The following is a 23274-nucleotide window of genomic DNA, read 5'->3' on the forward strand; positions in this document are numbered from 1 at the left end:
AGGGGATCTCCTACTGCCTAGAGGACCAGTAAATGCATACTCACTCCAGATCATCTTTTCTTTTCCCTGCTCTCATTCTGTCCCCAGCACCTACCTCTTTACTCCTCTCTCCTGACTTCTTCCCTACTGGGTATTTGCATGATCTTAAAGACATATATGATACAACTGTGCTATGTTTGTGCTGGTAAATTCTGGCTTGAGGACAACGTGTGTGATGAGTAGTAGAATAAGATACATTTGTGAAAATTCTTAGTGGCAATTCATGCATTGTGTGCCAAACCTAAGTCTATTCTGTTAGAGAACTTTTGATGGGTTTTTAACTAGTATGATCTAATTTGGGTTTCATAAAGTTCTTTCTAGCAGTTAAATAAACAGAATAAGCTTTTGGATGATAAGAGAAAGGAGTGAATCAAAGATAGTTTGGGTTTTCAAGTCTGAGTTCTAGATGGTTTTATTAATGCTAGTTAATAAATTGAGTTTGTGGGGTGGTGTGTGGGTGGCTCAGTTGGTTAAGTGTCTGACTCTTGATTTCAGCTCAGGTCATGATCTTGGATTCCTGAGATCGAGCCTCATATTGGGCTCTGAGCTCAGTGGGGAGCCTGCTTAAGATTCTCTCTCTTCCTCTCCATCTGCAGCACCACCACTACTCATGAGCTCTCTATATGTAAATAAAAATAATAATTTGAGTTTGGTACTTAGCTGAGCACTAAGAAAAGTGCTTCCCAGATTTTATCTGAGTCATACGTCTCAGCATCCAAAGATCACCGTTGGTTAGAACCAAGATTAAATGCCCATAGCTGTCTTGTACAAAAGCTACTTGCATATATCTGTGGCACAGAACTTCATTTTGGGGAGGTGGCAAGTTTGAGAAACTGATAAAATAGTTGGATAGAGCTATTTAGCAGAAGCTGTAGGAAATACAGAACTTTAGAGAACAAAGTTAGAGCTGACAGACTAGGGGGTCTTTTATCTAGCGGTTTGTGATTGCCTTGAGAGAAAGAAGAGGGGAGGAGTTACGGACAGAACTTAGAGGAATATGTCTATTTAAAAAAAGCAAATAGTGAACCAAATAAAGGTCAGAAGACAGCATGAGGAATATATCGTTGCAGTAATAGAGAGAGGGGGATCTTTTTCTACAAGCTCAATTGTGCTGTAAAATTATACCCACATCATTGCTTTGTTCCTCAAACCTAGTATTCTGCCAACAAAGGAAATGGTATTGGTTTATTCTGGCTTGTGAGCTATGCTAATTCTTAAGTAATGGTTCTCTCTTGACATTTCTTTCCTTGGCCTTGAGTCTTTTGCTTCATCTCCTGTCCCTTCCACCATACATAGCAATTTGGCTTTCTACCTTGAATATGCCCGTTACTTCTCTTGCTAAGGTTACTGGTGACCAACTAAGCTAAACATACAAAGACACAAATGCAAACTTTCTTTAAAATCCTCCATTTGGGGTGGCTCAACCTGGCTCAGTCAGTAGAGCACATGACTCTTAATCTCAGGGTTGTGAGTTTGAGCCCCACTTCGAGCATAGAGATGACCTAAAATCCTCCATTTGTACCTCAAATCTGACTCCCATTTACCTTGTCAGCCATTTCTCCCACTGCTGCCTGTAGATGTGTGCTTGAACTTTCCATTTATCTTTGCTACTCTTTTTTGTATTTTAAAACATCTTTAAGGGCAGCCCCGGTGGCACAGCGGTTTGGCGCCGCCTTCAGCCCAGGGCGTGATCCTGGAGACCCAGGATCAAGTCCCATGTCGGGCTCCCTGCATGGAGCCTGCTTCTCCCTCTGCCTGTGTCTCTGCCCCCCCCCCCTCTCTCTCTCTCTCTCTCTGTCTCTCAAGAATAAATAAATAAAATCTTTAAAAAAATATTTAGTATGAACTACAATTTTTACACCTTCCCCTTTTTTCTCCTTGTTTGAATTATCTTTCAGTAAGGGATTAATTCAGTATACATTGGACATGTGAATTGTAGGCTATTTTAAAAGAAAAAAAATTACCAGCTCTGTGTAAGAAGTGGAATGAAGAAGATAAACAAAGATAGTCCTCTTCCTTAACTTCCTCCCTGAATTATTGTTTGTAATTCTAAATAGTATGAATCAACAATGCATAATTTTTGGATCTTTGTAGTTAAGTGTTAATCAAAAGCAATGTAAATGAAATTTACCTTGTGCCTTTATATCCCCTCACTTATTCACTCGCCCAGTTCTTTTCATGCTTTCATATTTGTTTGATACTTATTGTGAACGGAGTTGTGCTGTGTTACTGTGCTGAGAAAAAGGGATTTAATCACTTCTTAAGCTGCTTATAATAAATGGGGAAATAGTCAATGCATTAAAATATGTGATCTTTGCTCATGAAGATAGGTTTAAAAAAATGGGAGAGCACAGAGGAAGGCGCTTCTCAGATTGGGGGAACATTAAAGAAGGGCCTCCCGGAAGTAGTAGTACTATAGCTCCATAGTCCTTTATCCTAAACACCTTAGGCCAAATGTGATTTGATATTCAGAATTCTTTGGGTTTAGAAAGGTAATACAATGTATATATGATATAGTTTGTCTTCTAGTAGGGTCTGTGGCAATATTCTGGAATCAAACACATTAATATTTCTCTGCAAAAACAGTCACCCTGATGAGATAAGCGAAAACTATAAAAAGCCCCAGGTCAAGTTTCAACACCAAGGCAATTGATGCAGAATTTGTGAAAAATTTGTGGGAGTGCAGTAAGTAATAGACTGTGTACCTCTTTTGGCACCGAGTGACTTAATAATGGGAGAATGATCTTCTCCTATTGTAACCTATTAATTCCTCATTATCATTTAGAGAATGGATTACCTGTAGTTATTTCAACAAGTCAGCATTACTCTTGTTTTTATTTTCTTTGCACTTTCCAAATTCATGTTGGGTCTTTCAGAGTCCTGCAATACCATAAAGTACTTTATCTGAGTAAGTCATATTGTTTTACTAAAATACAGTAATCTTCATAGTCTGCTTCACGTTTTTCCAAATATCTCTTGCATTGGCATGAGTCAAAAGAATATTCATTATCTTGATTACTTCTTTCATTGTATGATGCATTCAATTGACTTGAAATGTTAACAGCCTAACTCCTTAGAAAAATTTTAATGGAAGCTTAGTGAAAAACTCTCTTTTGATTTCCTTTAAGTGTTTAAATGAACATAAACTTTTCCCCGCATACCCCATATATTAAAGCAAACTTAGTTTCTCCTTCTTTATACGAAACTTTTTAAATTTTTTTTTTCAGGTTTAAGCCCTACTTGTTCATATTAGCTGAAGAGTATGGATTTTTAACTTCTATTGCTAAAAATTTCAGGTAGACTTCACACTGGCAGCAATTGCCAGTGGGAAGCCTTTAGAATTTTAAATCTTTTAGGGGCACCTGGGTGGCTCAGTTGGTTAAGTGTCCAACTCTTGATTCCAGCGCAGGTGATGATCTCTGGGTTGTGAGATCGAGCCCTGTGTCCAACTCTGCTGGACGTGGAGCCTGCTTAAGATTCTCTCTCTCCCCCTCTGCTCTCTCCTTCCACACGCTCTCTCTTTCTCTCTAAAAAAGAGAATTTTATATCTTTTTAATAATCAAATTTGCATATTAGCTCACTTGGCAGCAAGATGAAGCAATAAATGGAGGACATATCTGGTAGAATAAATGAGAAAGTAGTTGCTGCAATTCAGACAAGAGGAGGGACAAAGGTTAGAGGGTAAAATAGACTATACTTGGTGATCGTTGGGTGGTGGAGGTGAGAGGGAAATCTGTACTGCTGAGGCTTTGCCTTGGGTAGGTAGTGGGACATTTGTGCCTGTTAATGAAAACTAGGGGTCAGGAAAGAAGAAAGGAAATGAGTTAGGTGTGGGGAGTGATTCCTAGCTTGGTTGACTTTAGACATTCAGAACTTTAATTCCTCCCGTGATGTTTTAGTGGGGATCTCTGTTAGTAGCCAGATGACTGTATGGCTCTATTGCTTAGAAAAGGAGTCTGGTACACACATTTGTTACAGCTTTCAGCTGACTAACAGGTAGCTGTTAGTTTGGTGTTAGCTGTTAAGTTTTCTGAACCATTAGCTTTTTTTTTTTTTTTTAAGATTTTATTTATTTATTCATGTGAGACACACAGAGAGGCAGAGACATAGGCAGGGGGAGAAGCAGGGGGAGAAGCAGGCTCTCTGCTGGGAGCCTGATGCAGGACTCTATCCCAGGGTCCCAGGATTGCCACCTGAGCCAAAGGCAGATGCTCAATCACTGAGCCACCCAAGTGCTCCCATCATTAGCTATTTTTAAAATAGAACTGTGCCCACACAAAGAAATGAAATGAGAAAGACTTTAAATGTAAGGCTATTATTGATCTTTTCCTTTAACTCGTTGAACTGTTGACAGTTTTTCTATGTTACTACCTTACTCTCTTTTAAAATATATCAAATTTGCATGTAATGCATTGCTGCATGCCCCACTCCCAAACTTGTTTATACTTTTTCCTCCAACTTTTTATTTTGTAATTTTAAAAATCTACCAAAAAGGTTTAGTACTGTGAATGCCTGTATAATCTCATCTAGAGTCAACAGATAAGTTTTTGCCACATTCACTTAGCAGGCTCCACATATGCATATGCACAGTTTGAGTCATATGCAAAAGTAATTTGCAAACATTATGACATGACCCCTAGTGCTTCAACCTGCATCTCTTAAGAATAAGGATATTCTTATGTAACCAAAGTACTGTTTAACATATGTAAGAATTAGCTAATATACTATCTACATTTGAAATTCCCCAACTGCACCGAAATGTATTTTTGTAGCTCTTACCTCTCCCTGCCCCACCAGCTCCTATGCTGACATTGTATTCAGTATGCAGTCATTGTGTCTTTAGTCTCTGAAATTTTTTTACATGATTTCCTTCCTTCCTTCCTTCCTTCCTTCCTTCCTTCCTTCCTTCCTTCCTTCCTCTCTCTCTCTCTCTCTCTCTCTCTCTCTCTTTCTTTTTTTTTGAAGAGGGCAGACCTTTGTGTTACACAAGAGTTCCACATTCTGGATTTGTTTTCTCAGAATTTCATTTGGGTTGCACATTTTTGAGAACTATTGAACATACTTAGTTTTAGTAAACCCCTATCCCACTCCAGTTTAAATTATGTCATAGGTAAGTCTTAAGTGAATGAAGATACTTTAAAACCTAAAATTGAGGGTGGGGAGATTATTGCTGCTGATTATCCATCTTCATCATAGTATACAGTTTTTACTCTTGGTTTTAATTTAAACTAGTTGATTGAGAGCTAAGAGAAACCTCATTGTTTGAAAATTCATGATTCCCATTTTCAAATATTTGAGGTACATTTCTTTGGCCTACATTTTCTCCCTGTGGAGTGCTAAGGCTCTTCTTAGCTTCACTTTCATAAGACTCATATTTTCATTATGTTTTAGCATTGAAGTATTCCTTTTAACAGGACCCTTGAAAGGAATCAAATAATAGTGTAGCAAGTGAGCTCTGGAGACTGTTGATTCTGATTAGATTTCCCTGTAGATAACAGGCTTTCACAATACATAGATTCCTTTAGATGCAGTTGAATGGTTTAATCTCAATAGCAGATAAGGCCAAGTCCAACAAATATGATATAAACTGTTGCAATCATGTTGGACTATTAGCAAGTTAATGTAATGATAGTATGTTTTTAATACGTCGGAAACTCTGGTTTCTTCACCACCTATTTTGTTAGTTCTGCTTTAATCACTGTGAGGGTAAGTAGTTCAGTACATTTTCACATGTCAAAAACAGAATGCCAAAGATCCTATTTTCCTCTGAAAAGTTCAATCTTAGGAAATCTCCGATTTAGGAGGAGCATATCAGGTAGTATGCTAAGGAACAGGAGGTCAATTTTCAGAATATACATTCTCTTATCAACCTCCCTGCAATCTGCTAGGTAATTATATGTTCTAAAAATACTAATACCTTATAAGCCAGTACTTGAAAATATATTTTCTAAAATTTCTGTAGTATCAAGTCCATTGAAAACCACTTCCCACAAACTTAATAAGTTCCTGTCAAATCATTTTGTCATACTTTTGACCACTTATAATGCACTGTTTTTACAGATATTTTTAAATGTACCATTTTATATGCACAATATTAATGCTTTATGTACTTTTCTCTGTGCCTTTTGTGTATAGGTAATCATTATATGTTCATTATTTGCCTTTCCTTTGTAATTTTCCTAAGTCTTAGGTTCTATACTATTTATTATCTCTGTGAAATACAGAGAGGGCAGCACTATGTAGTTGTTTGGAGTCCAGTCTGCCTTCAAATTTCAGCTGCTCCATTTATTGGTAGGAGGGGGACCATGGGCAGACTATCAAACTTATTGGTCTTTGTTTCCTTTTCTGAAAAAGGGGAATAATAATTGTATCTTTCTAATATAATTTTTGTTAAGTATTATATGGGTCCTAGCATAGGGTAAGCACTCAGTAAATGGTGGCTGTAGTTATAATTATTAATACTAATATCAGTTATAGTAATCTCAGTCACCTTCTGTTTTTCAAGTATAATACTCATGGACATAGTGCAGTGGTTCTCAATGGTGGGTAGTTTTGCCTCCTCCTGGCGCCTTCCTCAGAGGACATAGGGCAGCATCAATATTTGAATGGGAGGGGTGCTGTGGATATCTTGTGGGTAGAAGCTAGGGATACTGCTAAGCATCCCGTAATGCACAGGACAGCCTCTCTCAACAGAGAATTATCCAGCCCCAAATAACAATAATACCTTGATTGAGAAATCCTGACCTAATGAATCTAGACTAAGCACCTTTTAAATAATCTGTCTTATGTTCTTTTTGGTGTAATTGTTGCACTTTTAGTTGGCACTCATTGCACAACTCTTTTCAAATTGAAGAACTTCAGTTTAGGGGCTCCTGAGTGACTCAGTCAGTTAAGCATCTGCCTTCGGCTCAGGTCGTGATCTCAGGGTCCTGGGATTGAGCCCCATGTTGGCTCCCTGCCTGGTGGGGAGCCTATTTCTCCCTCTCCCTCTGCCTGCCACTTCTCCCTGCTTGTGCACATGTGCATGCTCTCTCTCTCTCTCTCTCTCTCTCAAATAAATAAATAAATAAATAAATAAATAGAACCTTTTTTTAAAAATTTAAAAACTTCAGTTTAGTAATCATGTAATTACTCTAACACAGTTTAAGAATTTGACATGTTGAATTTTAAATATTGATCACTAACTTCCAGGCACTAATCTAAGCACTTTTATATACCACATATAATTCTCATAATAGCAGTATTAGTTGCATCTTTTTGCAGTGAGGAAACAGACACAGAGAATATGAAGTATGTGTGGAGCTGGGATTTGAACCCAAGCAATCTAGCTCTATAATCTGCTCTTATCTATCTGTCTCCCTTGCAGTTTTCTTTCTGTGGTCTCTTAAGACTTTTATCATAAAAATGTGATTCATGAAGTTGGTATCTTACTGATGTCCATTGAAGAATAATGCTACAAATTTTAGACATTGTTTATAATTTCATTATAAAAGTAAGAGGAAGTAAGAGGTTTGCACTGGTTCTTCTTTCTCTGATCATAAAAATCACCTGAGACTAAGATTTCTAGTCTGTTTCTAACAAGTAAATTCAGAGCTCTATGGGAAGAACCCTGAGAATCTCTTTCACAGTGGCCTATATGAATCCTCTGATCAAGCAAGTCCCTGACATCCTAGACTAGATTAGATTTCTTAAAGCTAATAAAATTTTTCTTTTCCTTTTTTTGGGTGCATAGTTTAGATTACTACCCTATCTACATAATATAAACTTTATCACAAGCACAGAGAGAGGTTTTGAATATATGTTAAAGTATTAACTCCCTTTTCTCTTTGATTCCCATTTTTATATGAATAAGTGAGGTATGCGCCAGCTCTTTGGTAATATCCAGTTGGCCTAATAATTGAATAAGAGGGTATAGCCACAAAGACCAGTCCATAGTGTAGATCCTAATACTCTTGTCCTGGGGCTGCATCTTCTAAAACATCACTGGGTTAAATATATAGTGTTTTGTGAGAACACTGAATAAAAAAAAAAAAATCTAAAAATTCTAAAACTCTGCATCTTCATGGTTAACATTTGCTTTCATGCTTGATTTTTCCATCCAAGAGTTTAAAATTTTTGAGATACTCATTTTTATCATTGACTGAGACCTTGATTTTCAGCCATGTGTTTGGTTTAAATGAAATAAAATGTCTTACTGACATTCAGACACTCACTGTTGTCATAGGGGAATGAAACCCTTGAGTGACAGGTGGCAAGTGTGTCTCAAGGGCTCACACATTGGCTCACTTATCCTGTATGGCTCTTTCAGTAAGAGATTGGTCAGGACAGGACACCTCTTGGTGTACTTTAGTTTGTAGACCATCTACTTCTTAGTGGCTAAGACTGTTACCATAAAGACTTATATCAAGTTAACCCATGTTTCATCTGTCTCCGCACTGGTATTTGGGAACTAACTTTGGAAACTTAGTCAAGCTGCCCCTGGGGATATCTGAGTAGTCCCTGGTGTTGTCTTAAATTTGACATAATGTACTATCACTGTGGCTTTTTTTTATTCTCCTGCCCCAGGAACCCCATCCCAAAATTAAAATCTGGTAGCAACAGTTGTTTGTTACCTAAGTGATCCCCATACTAGCTTTGTTTTTGGCATTCCCTCTGCTTGAAACATGCCTTCCTCTCACCTCCCCTTCTTGCTCACATCTAAATTGACAACTTCTTTATGAAAACTTCTGTGATTTCCCATCTCTCCTCAACTGAAGATGAGCCTCTCCTTCCTTTTAGCATTCATGGCATACTTTATCTATTTATCTTTTGCCCATTGTATTGATTTGTATTATTGTACATGATCATTTGTCCATCTATTGTCTCCAGTTTTCTTATTCTGATATTTCAAGTATATTTGCACTTCTATGCCCTGTGTAAAGCTGTTCACTAAAATTCCATCCCTTTTGTGGTTCCATGTTTGCAGATGGGTCTTTGGGTGGATTAGATTCTTACTGTGTAACTTAAATACAGCATGTCCTTAGTCAGCCTCTCCCTTGTGGTTGTCTTCAAGCCAAAGCTGTCTTTAATACCCCCTGCCTTTTGGTGTAGTTTTTCATCCAAACAGCTAAACACAGGGCCTTTAAACCAGACTTATCCTTAAAAGTCACAGAATTCTCTGCTTGTCTAGCTCCTGAAATAATTTCTGACCTTGTTCCTAAAATGTATTTATTAAAAATAGCATCTTCTGTCTTCTACATTTTTACACTTTTTGCTAGTGATTTATTGTTTTGTTTTTAACAAGTTGCATTCTTAATTGCTATAAGGTAAATTTATTAAAACTCAGCTAAACTAAAATGAAAAGGAAATGACTCATATTTTTTAGCTCTTTGGTATACTCAAATGTTGTCTACGCATAAAATCAAGGCCTGAGATTAACCAAAGCAGAACCAGATGACTGTTAAGTCTTGAATAGTATATCTGTATCTTCCCTAGGCATCCTTTCCTCAGATGTTTTTATTTTCTATTTATTTTTCCCTGCCCTTTGGTTGAATCACACCCTTTCTGTAGGATCTGCTCATTGCTATAGACTCCAAAAGAGCCTGTGTCTCTCTCAATTCTCCTTCTGTTCCAACTGCTACCTTTTGAAAAAGAGAAAACAAAAATTTTTACTGTTAAGGAAAAAAACCAAAGGGCAAAGGGGAAACCACAATTTGGTTATTCGTTGTCAGATCACATTGGTTGAGCTGACAGTTTTCTAAGATTCCAGGGTCTCACAAAATAAAAATTCTGGAGCTGATTCCGGAAGCAGCATACTCAAGGCTTAGTATTTACTCTTAATATAACCCTAGCTCTAACCCTTTATTTTTTTGTAGGAAAACATATATACTAATTGCCTTTTTCTGCATAAAACTACCAAACAAGCCATAAGTTATAAACTACAATCTAACTGCCAAAGTAATTAGTAGCATTGGACATAAAAGTTCATTCGCTGAGTAGAGTGGAGTAAGGCTCACAGAACCGAGGCTCTGTGTTTGAAACCCAAAATCAAATGGTGCTGACTAACCTTCAAGAATCTTCTCTTCAAAAGAGATGAGGGGGAGCAGGCAGGTAAAAGATAGGAAGACCAGAAAGAAGAAAGTACAGTGTGAGTTAGTGAGAGGGGAGGCTTAAGATTTTGTTTTCACAAACCCCTAGCCCAGCCACTTAAAAATTAGCTTTATGACATCAGACAAATTTAGCTTCCCTGAGCCCTCGTTTGGTCATTGGTAGGATGGAGATGAGAGTGTCTCTGGCACAAGGCTGGTAAGAGGCCTTCATGGCATAACATGTCTGAAGCACCTAATACCATGCTTCCTGTTTCTTATTTTTTATTATTTATGTACTTTATTGTATTATTTTATTATTTTTCCTTGTCTGTTTTCTCACATGAGAGCATAGTGGAGTCTGCAGATCTTCCTAAGGTATCTGCAAAGTTTTACGCATTACTTTCCTGTGAAAAAGACCTTATTTTGAAACCCTGATTGGGAAACTTGTTTAGTTAGATTGGTAGCTTCAGAGGGGAGTTGTGCATGTAACACGGGAAGGGGAAAAGGGGAGGAGCAGGTACTGTTCAAGAGCTGGCAGCATAGTCTAGAATTCTATCCTCTCTTTTTACCATGATCTGACTTTTTACTTGCTACCTCCTCGACACATTTTCACACATACATACATACACACACACACACACACATACATAACTGCAGCCCTACCTTTGACTTGCAAACTACAATCTAACACATTATTTTGTTTTTAAATAAGCTAAACACAAGAATAGCCTAAGCCAAATTAAGAGTGAAATACTTTGACTAGGATACTGAAAGGATCTGTCTTATAACTGTAAAGTTGCTATAAAGTTGCTATTGTTTAAGGTTTGTTAATTAACAAGTTTAGGGATATTTTCAGTTATCTTTTTTTATCCTGGCTTAATTTACATGGGTTCGGAATAAGTAACGATACTTCTTTAACTTTGTAACTTAGGAGATAGCAAGGAAATATGTTATTATCATGCTTTAAATTTTACTTGTTAAGTAATCAAATATTTATTGAGCACCTACTATATGCCAGGCACTGTCCTAGGCAGTGAATAAAACAAAAACTTTTGCTCTCAGTCAGTTGCTAAACTCATTTCCTTTTCATTTAGGATATTTTCATTGTCCGCATTTTAGAGCTGAAAAGTGCCTTAAAGACCATCTAGTCCAACCTCTCTTTCAAATGGAGAACCTGAGCCACTAATTCACAGGAGAGTAAGAGACTTTAGCAGACAAGTCCAAGTAATGACAGCAAACTAGGAAAATCACGAATTGTGAGAATTCAATATATTGTTAGCATCATAAGTATGAATTTAGAAAAGGTATAAATTATAAGAGGAGTTCACTTGTGTTAATATAAATGAAAGATTCTACTATATTAGCCTCAAGTTAAAATCAAGTTATGTCTTTTTTCTTTAGCACTGTAATGAAACCAATTTTGTGTCGTATAGCAACTAAATCTATAACTGGTTTTCTTTGTATAGACTCAAGTTTCAAAAGCAGCTGTACAGGTGATGCTATTTATGAGTAATAGGTAGTGCTGACAGAAATAATGTGCCTTCCTGCCTTAATAGAATCATAGCAGTTGAGATCTGGAATTTAGACCCCTTATATCAAGGATAAGGACATTGACTCCCAAAGAGGTTAAGTGACTTGCCCAAATAAGAGCCAAATTAGCAACTACTATTTAAGCAAGGAGTCAGGTTTTTTATATTAAAATCACTGTATTTTGATATTCAGGTATCAATTAATTTTCAGCTTTAAATGATCTCATATTGTTATCGTCAGACTCGCTGAGCATTGGCCTTATTTTTTAAATAAGAGAAAATCTGGGAAATTGACCAAAAAAAAAAAAAAATGATAAAGTCACAGATGGCTAGAACCAAGTCTCCAGGAGTATATCTTTTATACGAAAGATATACAGTATTCTGTTGCTGGTCACAAATAATTTTTCCCCCATAATAGGTATTGTCTTCTGAGAACTCTGAAGCAATGTCAGACATTGAGGGAAGCTCTCATTGCTGCAGGAAAAGAGATTATATGGCATGGGCGGACAAAAGAAGAACCAGCACATTACTGTAGCATTTGTGAGGTAAGTAACTATTGTTATCCAGGGTTGTTTTATAAAGCTTCTTACCTCTCTACTTTTGTTTTCTACTTAGTTACTTTTATTTAAAATATATTTAAACTCCTATGTCCTGCATCTTCCTGAAATTGACATTGTGTTCAGTCTTGTTATTTTCTTGTTACTTCGCTATTATATTAAAATTTAATCTCATGACCTGCTATTTCAGTAACAATGAATTAACTCTAAAAGTAATTACAATAGTCATTTATCTGGTAGATATTTAACAAATGATAATCATCAAGAAGTTTAGTCTTGAGATTTTAAACTGGGAATAATCCAGATGTAGGCAGATGACAGTAAACTGGATGTAGTTCGATATAGCCCCAGGCAGATCAGTGCTCACACCTCTCTGGTGCAGTTCATTATACATTGGTCAATCTTCTGTGGCCAAAGTTTGCAAGAGAAGCAGAAACAAATAAAATATAGTACCTGTTCTGAAGGAGCTTACATTCTACTTGGAGAAGACAAATTATAAACAACTAATTGTAATGTACATGGACTGGTGAATACAGAGTTGTCTTACTGTTATGATAACACTAAGGGGAAAAATAACCTAATATTCCCTTCTAGTGTTGGCATAAGATTTACAAAAGTATTAACATTTGAGTCCATCCTGGAAGGATGAGTATGACTTCAGTGGGCTAAAAAATGATGAGAATTAGAAGTGGAGTGAATATTGTTTTGAGCTGTAGGCACAACATGGGAAATGAAATGGCTTATTCAGACAAGCATAAGTAGTCTGGTGTGGCTGGAACATGGACTATGCAAATTCTACTTATAAGTGTAGGTGGTAGGAAACTGTTGCAGAACATCTCAAATGATTTTAAGGAACTTGATATTTATTCTGAGGTCATTGAAGCCATCAAAAGATATTGAGCAGGCAGCCACATTGGATATGTGTTTGAAAGAGAAATGTGAATCTTAAAAAAAAAAATGAAACAGAAATGTAATTGGACAGAATGGAGATAGGAAGCTATTGCAGTGGTTTTAAGAAAGAGTTGTTATCTGAAGGCCTATGTGAGATTGCAGTGGGGATATTAAAGGAGGAGAGGAATTCAAAAATATTTAGAAGATAAAATCTTGTTACCAGACAGCCTATTACGTAGTAGAAGTGAGGGACAGGTTGAAGAATGCTCACAAATTTTCTAGCTCAGATGACTAGGTTCATGTTGTTGCCCGTTGATAGTAATGGTAAAATGATGAATGCTGGAATTTTGAATTAACACACTGTACAAAGAAGATAATGAGGTCATGAGAATTTTCTGTCATTGAATAAATGCAAGGATATGCCAAAGCCAGAGATATTAATGATCCATTCCAAACCTTGAAATTCTGTATTCTGACATTGACTATTCTTTGAAATGGTTGAATCCATCTCTTCTAATGTTGTGCAACCTGGCCAAAGTTAATCTTTGGGAGATCAGGTAGAGTCTGGTTAGGTGTGTTATACCTTAAAAAAAAAAAAGAAGAAGAAGAATGTATAAACTTTTCAGAATGACTCCTAACCCTACAGTGTTACTTCTTTTTCCACCTGAACCATAACAGCTCATCAATCTTTCTGTAAAAGGTAGAGCTATTATTTCTAAAATCATGCTATACTCATGAATATACCTTTTGCGTGTACTCCTATTCCTTAACATGAGGCTTATAGCTGAACACTCACTGTCACTTACCTGTCAGTTTCCTCATCTGTAAAATAATCAGATTATATACTATTTAATAAGTGTGTTTAGAGGATTGTCTAAGCACTGTGACATGCTCTGGAGTTGCAAAAGTGAGTAAAATGTAGTCTTCATCTTTGAGGAGCTCTGTCTATGAAAGAAGACTGATACCCATACACAGTGCTCCATGATGAGTATTGTAACATAAGTAAACAGAAAATAACGATCCCTTTCTTCTGACTGTATGCCATTGTTTTGGATTTAAAACAAAAATAGGCTGACCTGCCAGGCGCCTGGGTGGCTCAGCGGTTGAGTGCCTTTGATTCAGGGCATGATCCTGGGGTCCTGGTATTGAGTCCCACATCAGTCCTCCCTGCAGGAAAGCCTGCTTCTCCTTTTGCCTGTCTCTGTGTCTCGTCTCTCATGAATAAATAAATAAAATCTTAAAAAAAAAATAAGCTGACCTAGACTAACTTTTAAATTAGGCTTTTGCCAGTGGTTGTAAAGAGCCATTCCTTTAAGTCAGTTCCCTGAATATCCATTACCACCCATGTCTTTGGGTTTGGTGCAATAGAAAGCTGGCCTATTAAAGATTCTCCAACATGGCCGTATTTGTCTTCGTACCTACTCTTAACCAGAGATCACTGTCCACAATTCCATGTAAAGTAGAATTCTGTGATTATACTAAAACAGTACAATAAATAAATACCACTATCACTATTACTCTTTTTTTCTTGCATAAAATAGGTGGAGGTTTTTGATCTGCTTTTTGTCACAAATGAGAGCAATTCTCGAAAGACCTACATAGTGCATTGCCAAGACTGTGCACGAAAAACAAGTGGAAACCTGGAAAATTTTGTGGTGCTAGAACAGTATAAAATGGAGGACCTGATGCAAGTCTATGACCAATTTACATTAGTAAGTGAAATCAGCATGTGAGTACATACTTAGCTGGATAGGGAAGCAGCAGTGTTTGTTCTGCCACCTGATAAGTAGGAGGTAATGAAATATTTAAATTTTCCTTTTGCTTGTTAGATATTGCATGAGGAAAATTCATATCACCCCCCTCCTTCACTTCCAAGTATTTATTCCCATGAAATGGCGTATTTCATTTTCACTTTTCTTCCTGGGCGAGTCAGAGCCTAACTAATGTCACCATAATTACATTACAGAATATTTCTGTGCTTTTACAACACTATTATATTCTTTATGCCATTTGATTTCAGTTGATAAAATGTGTACATAGGTTATTAGTGTCCACAAAATGAATTAGTAAGTGTGGTCTTAAATAGACTTCTGCTTTTAGAGCTAATTATATGTATTTAAAATTTTGTCCTTGTCAGAAGTATTAACCTCATAGGAATATTTGATGGAGCGTAACTTCCTGGTACGTTATATAACCTTAATGAAATTCAAGTATACTTACAAATATTATACAGTTTTTAATTTTTAAACAGCAGATGCTTAGGGGGAAGCATTTCACTTTAGTACATCAATAGTTTCATGAATAGAAACACAGATATAATTTATGAATTGTTGATTTCTTCCAGTACTTTTCTCTACGTATGTGATTAGAAACTGAATTACTAAAATTTTAGCTCCTGTTTTCACTTAAATGGTCTTTAAGATTGCTTGAAGAAGAAAATTATCTGGGCTATGTTAAACATGATATATTGTCTCATTGAGATAGCTTCTGAAGCCAGTCACTAATGAAATTATAATTGATTTGTGAAAATCATTTTCCACAAGCCTTTTTTATTTTGGAAGCAGTCTGAAAAGTGGTCACCCTAATAACATCCTAAGAGTTTTTGACTAATTGGTGAAGTACAGAAAAATGTAGGCACACTGAGTAGAATAATGGTCTCAGACCCTTAGGAAAACTGGCCACAGGGGAAACAGTACAGGGACGTTATAAGTTCACATTGTGTAGCTAGCTTTTAAACTTTCTTGAGAATTGTTACTTTCCCTACCTTCATAAGCAGACGATGTTTAGCCTTGAGCTCGGGAACACTATTAACAGTTGTGTATACCAAAGTAACACACCTTTTATTTTCAGGCTCCTCCATTACCATCCTCCTCATCTTGATATTGTTCCATGGACATTAAATGAGACCTTTTCTGCTATTCAGGAAGTAACTCAGTTCTGCACCACTGGTTTTTGTAGCTATCTCGTAAGGCTGCTGGCTGAAAACTGTGTCTATGCAACCTTCCAAGTGCGAAGTGTCAACCAACTGGACAGGGGAGAGCACTGCTCCTAATCCAGGACTCTCACAAAGCTGATCAGCTGTACTTCAGACAAAAAAAATAATAATAATAAATTCCATGTTTTGTATATATCTGACAAAACTGGCAACATCATACAGACTACTGACTTGAAAACAACCTCTTTTATATTTCTCTATTTCTGGGCTGATGAATTGGTTTTCATCTATCTTTTCCCCTTCACAATTTTCCTTGGAAAAAAATACTAGCCTAGCCAGTCATTTCTTTGTAAGGTAGTTAGCAATTTTAAGTCTTTCTTTGGTCAACTTTTTTTTAATGTGAAAAGTTAGGTAAGGAACTTTTTTACTGCTTTTATGTTTTTCTGTCTTGTTTTGAAACCATGATGGTTATTACACTTTTGGTTCGTAAATAAAATGTTTAAAAATTAACAGCCAAGTCACAAAGATAATGGATTGCACATAGACTAAGGAATAAACTTCAGATTTGTGATTTTTGTTTCTAATCTTGATGTAAATTTACACTATTTATAAATACATATTTATTGCTTGAAAATATTTGTGAATGGAATGCTGTTATTTTTTCCAGATTTACCTGCCATTGAAATTTTAAGGAGTTCTGTAATTTCAGACACTACTCCTATTACATTTTCTATGTGTAAATAAAACTGCTTAGCATTGTACAGAAACTTTTATTAAAATTGTTTAATGTTTAAAGAGTTTTCTATTGTTTGAGTTTTAAAAAGACTTTATGTACAGTACCCAGTTTTTGTTCATTTTTCAAATCTGACTATATATATTTTATATATACTTATGTATGTATATATAATATATATAGAAATCTGGATATATATGTATAAAGATTTAGAACTTAAATTTTTCTCGTTTTAAGTTTCACATCTATGGTAGATTTTTGAGGTGTCTACTGTAAACTATTGCTTACAAAAGTATGATTATTTTTAAAGAAATATATATGGTATGTATCTTCAAGACTTAAAATGTCAGACTGGTTTATTGTTAAGTTGCAATAACTGCAATGATAGACCAATAAACAATTGCTGCCAAAACGTAGTATAATAGTAGAAAACAAATAGTGATTGAACTTAAGGTTTTCAAGGGAATGTTACATGGGCTTGATAAATCTTGTACATCACTAAGTAGAGTTTTATATGGAAGAAAGTTTCAGATGAAGGGCTCTATTTTAGAATGCAAATAAATTAAGAGACTTATTTTTTAATGTTAGGCAATTTTGAAATTTCATGCTTTTCTGCTTGCATGACATGATTGGGGTAAAGAGGGGAGAGTCTACAAATCCCTGTCACTGGTAAAAATATAGCAAGCTATATTAGCATTAACAAGTCACTTCTAATTAATAATGGTATTTCATTTTATGATAATGGTACCTTGCATTTTATCTCTTTTATCACACTGTTCTTTATAAGATTTTCTAGGAAGCTTTAGTGAAGAAACATAGAGAATGCTAGAAATGGAGTTATATTTATGACTAAAGAGAATTTATAATCTTATCTAGTGAAATGCTGTACTGATTGCATTAATCAAGTATTCTTGTTCAGATAGTTTTGGAGTATGTTGTCCTCCTAGAAACAGTTTGAAGGCTTGGAAGCATGGAGATACTTTATTTAATTAGTTAATTTGGTAAATATTGAATATCTACTAGCAGCAATCATCTCTCTAAGTATGAATCATTTATAACTTAAGAAGGAAATACTTACAATCTATTTTAGTTAAGGAGCAAGAGTACTGTCTAAGTGCTGCTTAGGATGTGTAACCACTAAATATTTTTGAAATAACTCAAGACATTTTTGCAAATAAAAATTGCAAGCCAACTATCCAGAAGCAAAGATTATAAGAATGCTAAAGCTATGCCTAAATGTTGCTTAACCAGTTCTAGTTTATCTTACTGACACAGTGTCTTATTTCCTATGGTTATATCAAGATAGTTTATTGCCAAGATTAATATAGGTTGTCTGACATGTAAGAGTAATTTAGTACTGTTTCACCAATACATACTTGCAAGTTATGTCAAGAATAATACTTGTTCAGCTTAATCTTTGGGTAGAGGATAGGAGAGAAATCAAACATATCAACATTACTCTAGAGTATAACTAGATAAAAGCAGTGTAAACTGCTTTCTCTTCATCAATTTAATATCCTTTATAATTTACATTTTTCACATTTCAGAAGAAATAGAATCATTTTTTTTTCTTTTTACTACTCCATGTATAGGTTAATCCCATTAAAAGCACACTTTATCCAGATGCCTTAATAACAAAACAGGTTTGCATCATAATACACATTGTTTAGAGAAAAGCTAATTACCAAATGTATAAAAAAGCAGATGAAGCTCCAGATAGTGGGAACTGAATCATCTTTTCTCATTGTCATCAGTTAAACAGGAAATCCTATACCTTATACCCATCAGTAGAGCAGTTCAACTTGCTTTTTTAACCTATGTTATGTTAAATCAATTTTTTTTTTTAATGTGGCGGCTTCATTTTGAACTAAAACTGAAGTCAGTTTTCAAAAGTAGTCAATCGACACAGCCTTCACAATTTCAACTTAAGATCATATAATACTATGAATTTAACTGAAATGAAGTGTCTGCTTCTTAGAACCTAGTCATTAAATCTTTAAATTATTGTCATGTGTATTTTGATTTAGTCAGTATACTTATTGAACATCTTTTAAAAGCAAATCTAAGATGTGATCCCTGTCCTCTGTCCACACACACATCTAATATGGGAGATTCATGTGATACATCAGGCAAAACCTAGAAAAGGTAACAAGAAGGGTGATATTGGGGCCTGCATTTCAGGGGTTTATATCACACCCTCCCGAACCAAGAGGATTTGGGAACTTTGGCTAAGGGGTTGGAGGAGTGCTGAAAGAAAGAGTAGGAAGGCACTGACATGTGGAAAGCTTCCTCTGCCATGAAAGGTGCTTAAGCTTTACCCTGTAAATATGGAACAGTCCATGGCATCTAAACAATAGAACAGCACTGAATTTGCAGTAGTCTTCCTGCCTGCTTTAACACACTCCATCTACCCTGTATGTTGCTGCCAGAGGGATATCTCCAAAGCAGAGAAATTTAAAGAAGAGCGAGGATTTGGATTTGAGCTTTGGATGTTGTGAGGTTGGAAAAAGTACAGATTGGGAAGACAAAAAGTAAGTTCCACGGGACCCATTAGATGAGGTACTTCTAACGAGAATGGGAGATATGGAAGTACAGTTCTGGAGGCAGAAAATAATGAACTGCTTGTCGGGCATCTAAGTAGTTGGAATTAGGAGAGGCCTGGTCTGGAACCATGTATCTGCTATTCATTGAGGTGGTGCTTAGAGCCAGAAGAGATGATAAGATGATCCAGGAACTGTGGTGAAGAGAGGTAGACCAAATACCCATTAAGGAATGTCAGCATATAAGAGAAAAGGAGATTGCAAAGGAGACAAAAGCTAAACCAGCCAGGGTGATGTTGGACAAATTAGAGCTTTTGAAAAATAACCACACCATGCTGCAAAGATGAGGATTACAGGGATTTCTTTGGGCTTTCAGAAGATGATTGGTGATATTTGCCAGAGCACCTTCAGTGGAACAACAACCTAACTGCTGTGGATGGGAAAAGGTATTGAATTTGAGGGGTGGGGAGTTGGGGGCTATCCCGTCTCCAGGATCCCTAAGTATGAAATTATATTGGTCTTTGAATGGCAAACAGATCACCAATGCTAAATATTTTGTATCACTGTCTGGAGTGCTTTGCACAGTAATAGTTTTGTATATATATTGTGAAGCAGTCCGTGTGGTATTTTGTTTTTGAAAGGAAGATCTTTTTAGTTGAACAGGGACATGATGGTATTTTTTTAGCGTAGTCTCCAGACAACCTACCATTTACTGACTTACCTGTCCAAAGCACAGTGCTAAGTACTTAATATACATTCTTTTCAGTGACCCTCTTAACTTCCCCATCTCACTGAGGCAAGTAGATCATACAACTTCCCCCAAGGTTTGTGGTCAAGGGTTCAAGCCAAGATTCTAACTGGCGATGGGAAATCCAACTCCAGAGAAGTGCTATTCTACCTCCCACTGCAAAGAAGTAGGAATTGCTGAGTAATTACTCTGTAGTCATGCTTGAAAGAAACTTTTCATTCTGAATATTTCTTTAACAAATGAAAGAGGTCTTCAAATTTGATGACCTATAATTAGGCCAACTGTGTCTTTTACAGTCCAAACCAGAACCCTTTTGAGGTCAAAAGGGGGCACAATTAGTACTTACTGGGACAAGGCAGCAGCCATAAAATGTGGCTCTCCTGGGCAAGCTGGGATGTATGGCATAGCATTTAAGTTGGTCTTCAGAAGCATTTGGAAGTAGTATTGACCTCCCAACATAATACTCCTAGATTTTTACGCCCTTAGAATGTTGGAAAGGAAGCATGGATTTATGGTGCATTAGGATCCACAATTGTGGTTGGAAAAGATAGTGAATGATTGGGGGAAGATACAAGCAATGGATTTTAGGAAGTGGAAATGATAGAGGCAAGGGAAAGTCCTGTTAAGTCTTAGTGGTGGCTACTGAGTTGTTCTGGTCCTTAAGTCAAATAATGGCACTTGAATAAACTGTAACAAAGTGCGTAAATAGAATATTTTCGATATAATGGTTAATGGAAATTTTTTCTAAACTTGGTCTGACTACCATTTATTTACTAGTCAGTTTAAGCTGGGAATCTGATTTAACATATTCAGTACATGATTTCTAAGTGTGCCAACCTGGAAAAAATACAGAGTCCCTTCTCTCAGGATTTTAAAACCATTCCATGCCAGGCAGTTTACTCCCAACTGATTAAACATGTCTTGATTTGAACAACAGAAAGATTCCTGATGAACTTAAGGACTATCTAAGGTATTTACATTATAACCATGTGTGTGTAAGTATATGATGACCTCAAATAGATTAAAGGTATGATTAACATAAAGTAATACTCTGAACCACACCTACTTCCCCAGGTGGTTAGACACAATACCTATTAAGTGTTAAGGGGAGAAAGGAGGAGAAAGCAAACACTGATTTTGTAGGCTTATAGAGTTAATTGTAGCTAAGCATTCTTTAGCTCTCCATTTTGTGTAGAATAATACATTTGGCAGAGTGAAAGTAGATGAGAATGTTATCTTTAGAAAACTTGATATATGTGATTTAAATGTCATTATCTTTCATTAAATGTACTCGGATGCAAATTTTGAGATGTGCACATGGAAAGGATTCTATGTTTAATAAATGGAAGTCGGTACTCAACTCTGATCAACAAGATTTTCTGGGTTAAGGTACTAAATAATTGGAGGGGGGAGGCAGGGAAGTTCAAAAATACATGTGATACTGGTACATCAAAAATTTCAGTAAAAAGGAAAAACTAAAAAGTGCCAAAGACTTGAAAATACAACTGTATACAAAACCTGGATGGTTTTTAAATATTGATCAGCCTATAAATTGTCCTGCCATAAATCATTCTAAATCAGATGGGGCTCACAGTCCATGAATTAGAATACCTCTCTAAGACCATATCTATTTTTTCCATCAGATAAGGCTAGTCTCCTCAAGTTTCACGAGTAAAACCCACTGAAGGGCTGTGTGTGAACAGTGGGTAATCTAGTTAACACTGAAGTGCAATGCTAGCTCTCTGAAACTTGCATTTTAGCCTTGCCTCAGGCTCCATTTAGCCTATCCCCCTCTCCACCTCTCTCTCCCTTTCTTTTGACTTAACTTTGTTTCAAAACATAAAACATTTACATGGCTAAAAGTACAAAACTATATTAAAATGTATTGTCAGTGAAATCTTGTTCCCATCCCTATAAGAACCTTCAAATTGTCTCCACCCACCACCTATAGGTAACCATTTTTTAATTCATTAGCTCATATCTTTTGTGTTTCTTTTTCCAAAAGTAAATAAATTGGAACATATAGTCTTATTTCCCTTTTATACACAATATGTAGCATGATGTATGCACATTTTGGCACCTTGATTTTTGTCCCCCACTGAATATATCCTAAAAATCATTACCAGTTCATGGTGCTCCATCATTTGCATGTATCATCTCAATGATGGACATTTGGGAGATGTTTCCAATCTTTTGCTATTTCAAATAGTGTCTCAATGGCCTTGTGTATACATTGTTTTATATTTGTGGAGGTATATTTTCAGGGTAAAGTCATAGATAACTGGGCCACAAGGTAAATGCGTGTATAGTTTCACTCAGTATTGCCCTTCCTAGCTATACTGTGTTGTACTCAACCTAGCAATGTATGAATAAGACTTTTTCTCCTTACAGCCTTGCCAGTAGACTGTATCATGGAGCATTTGGGGTTTTGCAAATATAATAGATGAAAATGGAATCTTAGGGTAGTTTTGTCTTATTTTATTTATTTATTTATTTATTTAATTTTTTATTGGAGTTCAATTTGTCAACATATAGCATATATCACCCAGTGCTCATCCCGTCAAGTGCCCCCCCCCTCAGTGCCACCCAGTCACCCAACCCCTGCCCACCTCCCCTTCCACCACCCCTTGTTCATTTCCTAGAGTTAGGAGTTTCTCACATTCTGTCACCCTCGCTGATATTTCCCACTCATTTTCTCTCCTTAGGGTAGTTTTAATTTGCAATTCTTTAATTACTAAGGTTGAGCGATTTTTCATATATTTAAGGACTATTTGTCCATTTTTTAAACCTGATCTTTTTTGAGATATGGTTACATAATACAGTAAGCTTAATGGATCTTAAGTGTACAATTTGACGATTTTTGACAAATGTGTCCATTATATTCCAATCAAGAGTTATGCGTAGTCATTGCCCTAGAAAGTTCTCGTGTCCTTTTCTGTTTTCTTCCCTTGCTGCCCCCAATCCCAGGCAACCACTTTTCTGATTTCTATACCAGGATTATTTTTATTGTTCTTAAACTTCATAAAAATGGAAGTGTGCAAAATGGCTTTTTTTTTTTGTATTTGACTTATTTCACTTAGCATGTTTTTGAAATTCATCTATGTTGATGACTGTATCAGTAGTTCCTTTTTTATTGTTGAGTAATATTTTCTTGTATGACTATAACACAGTATGTTTATCCATTCTCCTGCTGATTGACATTTGGGTTTCCAAAATTTGTTACTAAGAATAAATA

The 23274-nt window shown here is 36.1% G+C and overlaps 1 protein-coding gene across 10 annotated transcripts in view; it reads left to right on the plus strand.

Moving 5' to 3' along the window:
- Positions 1–16813, plus strand: part of KDM6A (lysine demethylase 6A) — a 209507-nt gene extending 192694 nt beyond the window's left edge. For all 10 annotated transcript variants that reach the window (XM_026012249.2, XM_026012250.2, XM_026012252.2 and 7 more), the window contains 3 exons: positions 12054–12180; positions 14625–14795; positions 15934–16813. In XM_026012249.2, the coding sequence (XP_025868034.1) occupies positions 12054–12180; positions 14625–14795; positions 15934–15963 (328 nt within the window). In that variant the 3' untranslated portion in view covers positions 15964–16813. The remainder of the gene's footprint in view (positions 1–12053; positions 12181–14624; positions 14796–15933) is intronic.
- Positions 16814–23274: the final 6461 nt, after the last annotated feature.

The sequence above is a fragment of the Vulpes vulpes genome, chromosome X (genome assembly GCF_048418805.1).
Source record: "Vulpes vulpes isolate BD-2025 chromosome X, VulVul3, whole genome shotgun sequence".
In the NCBI taxonomy this organism is placed as follows: Eukaryota; Metazoa; Chordata; class Mammalia; order Carnivora; family Canidae; genus Vulpes; species Vulpes vulpes.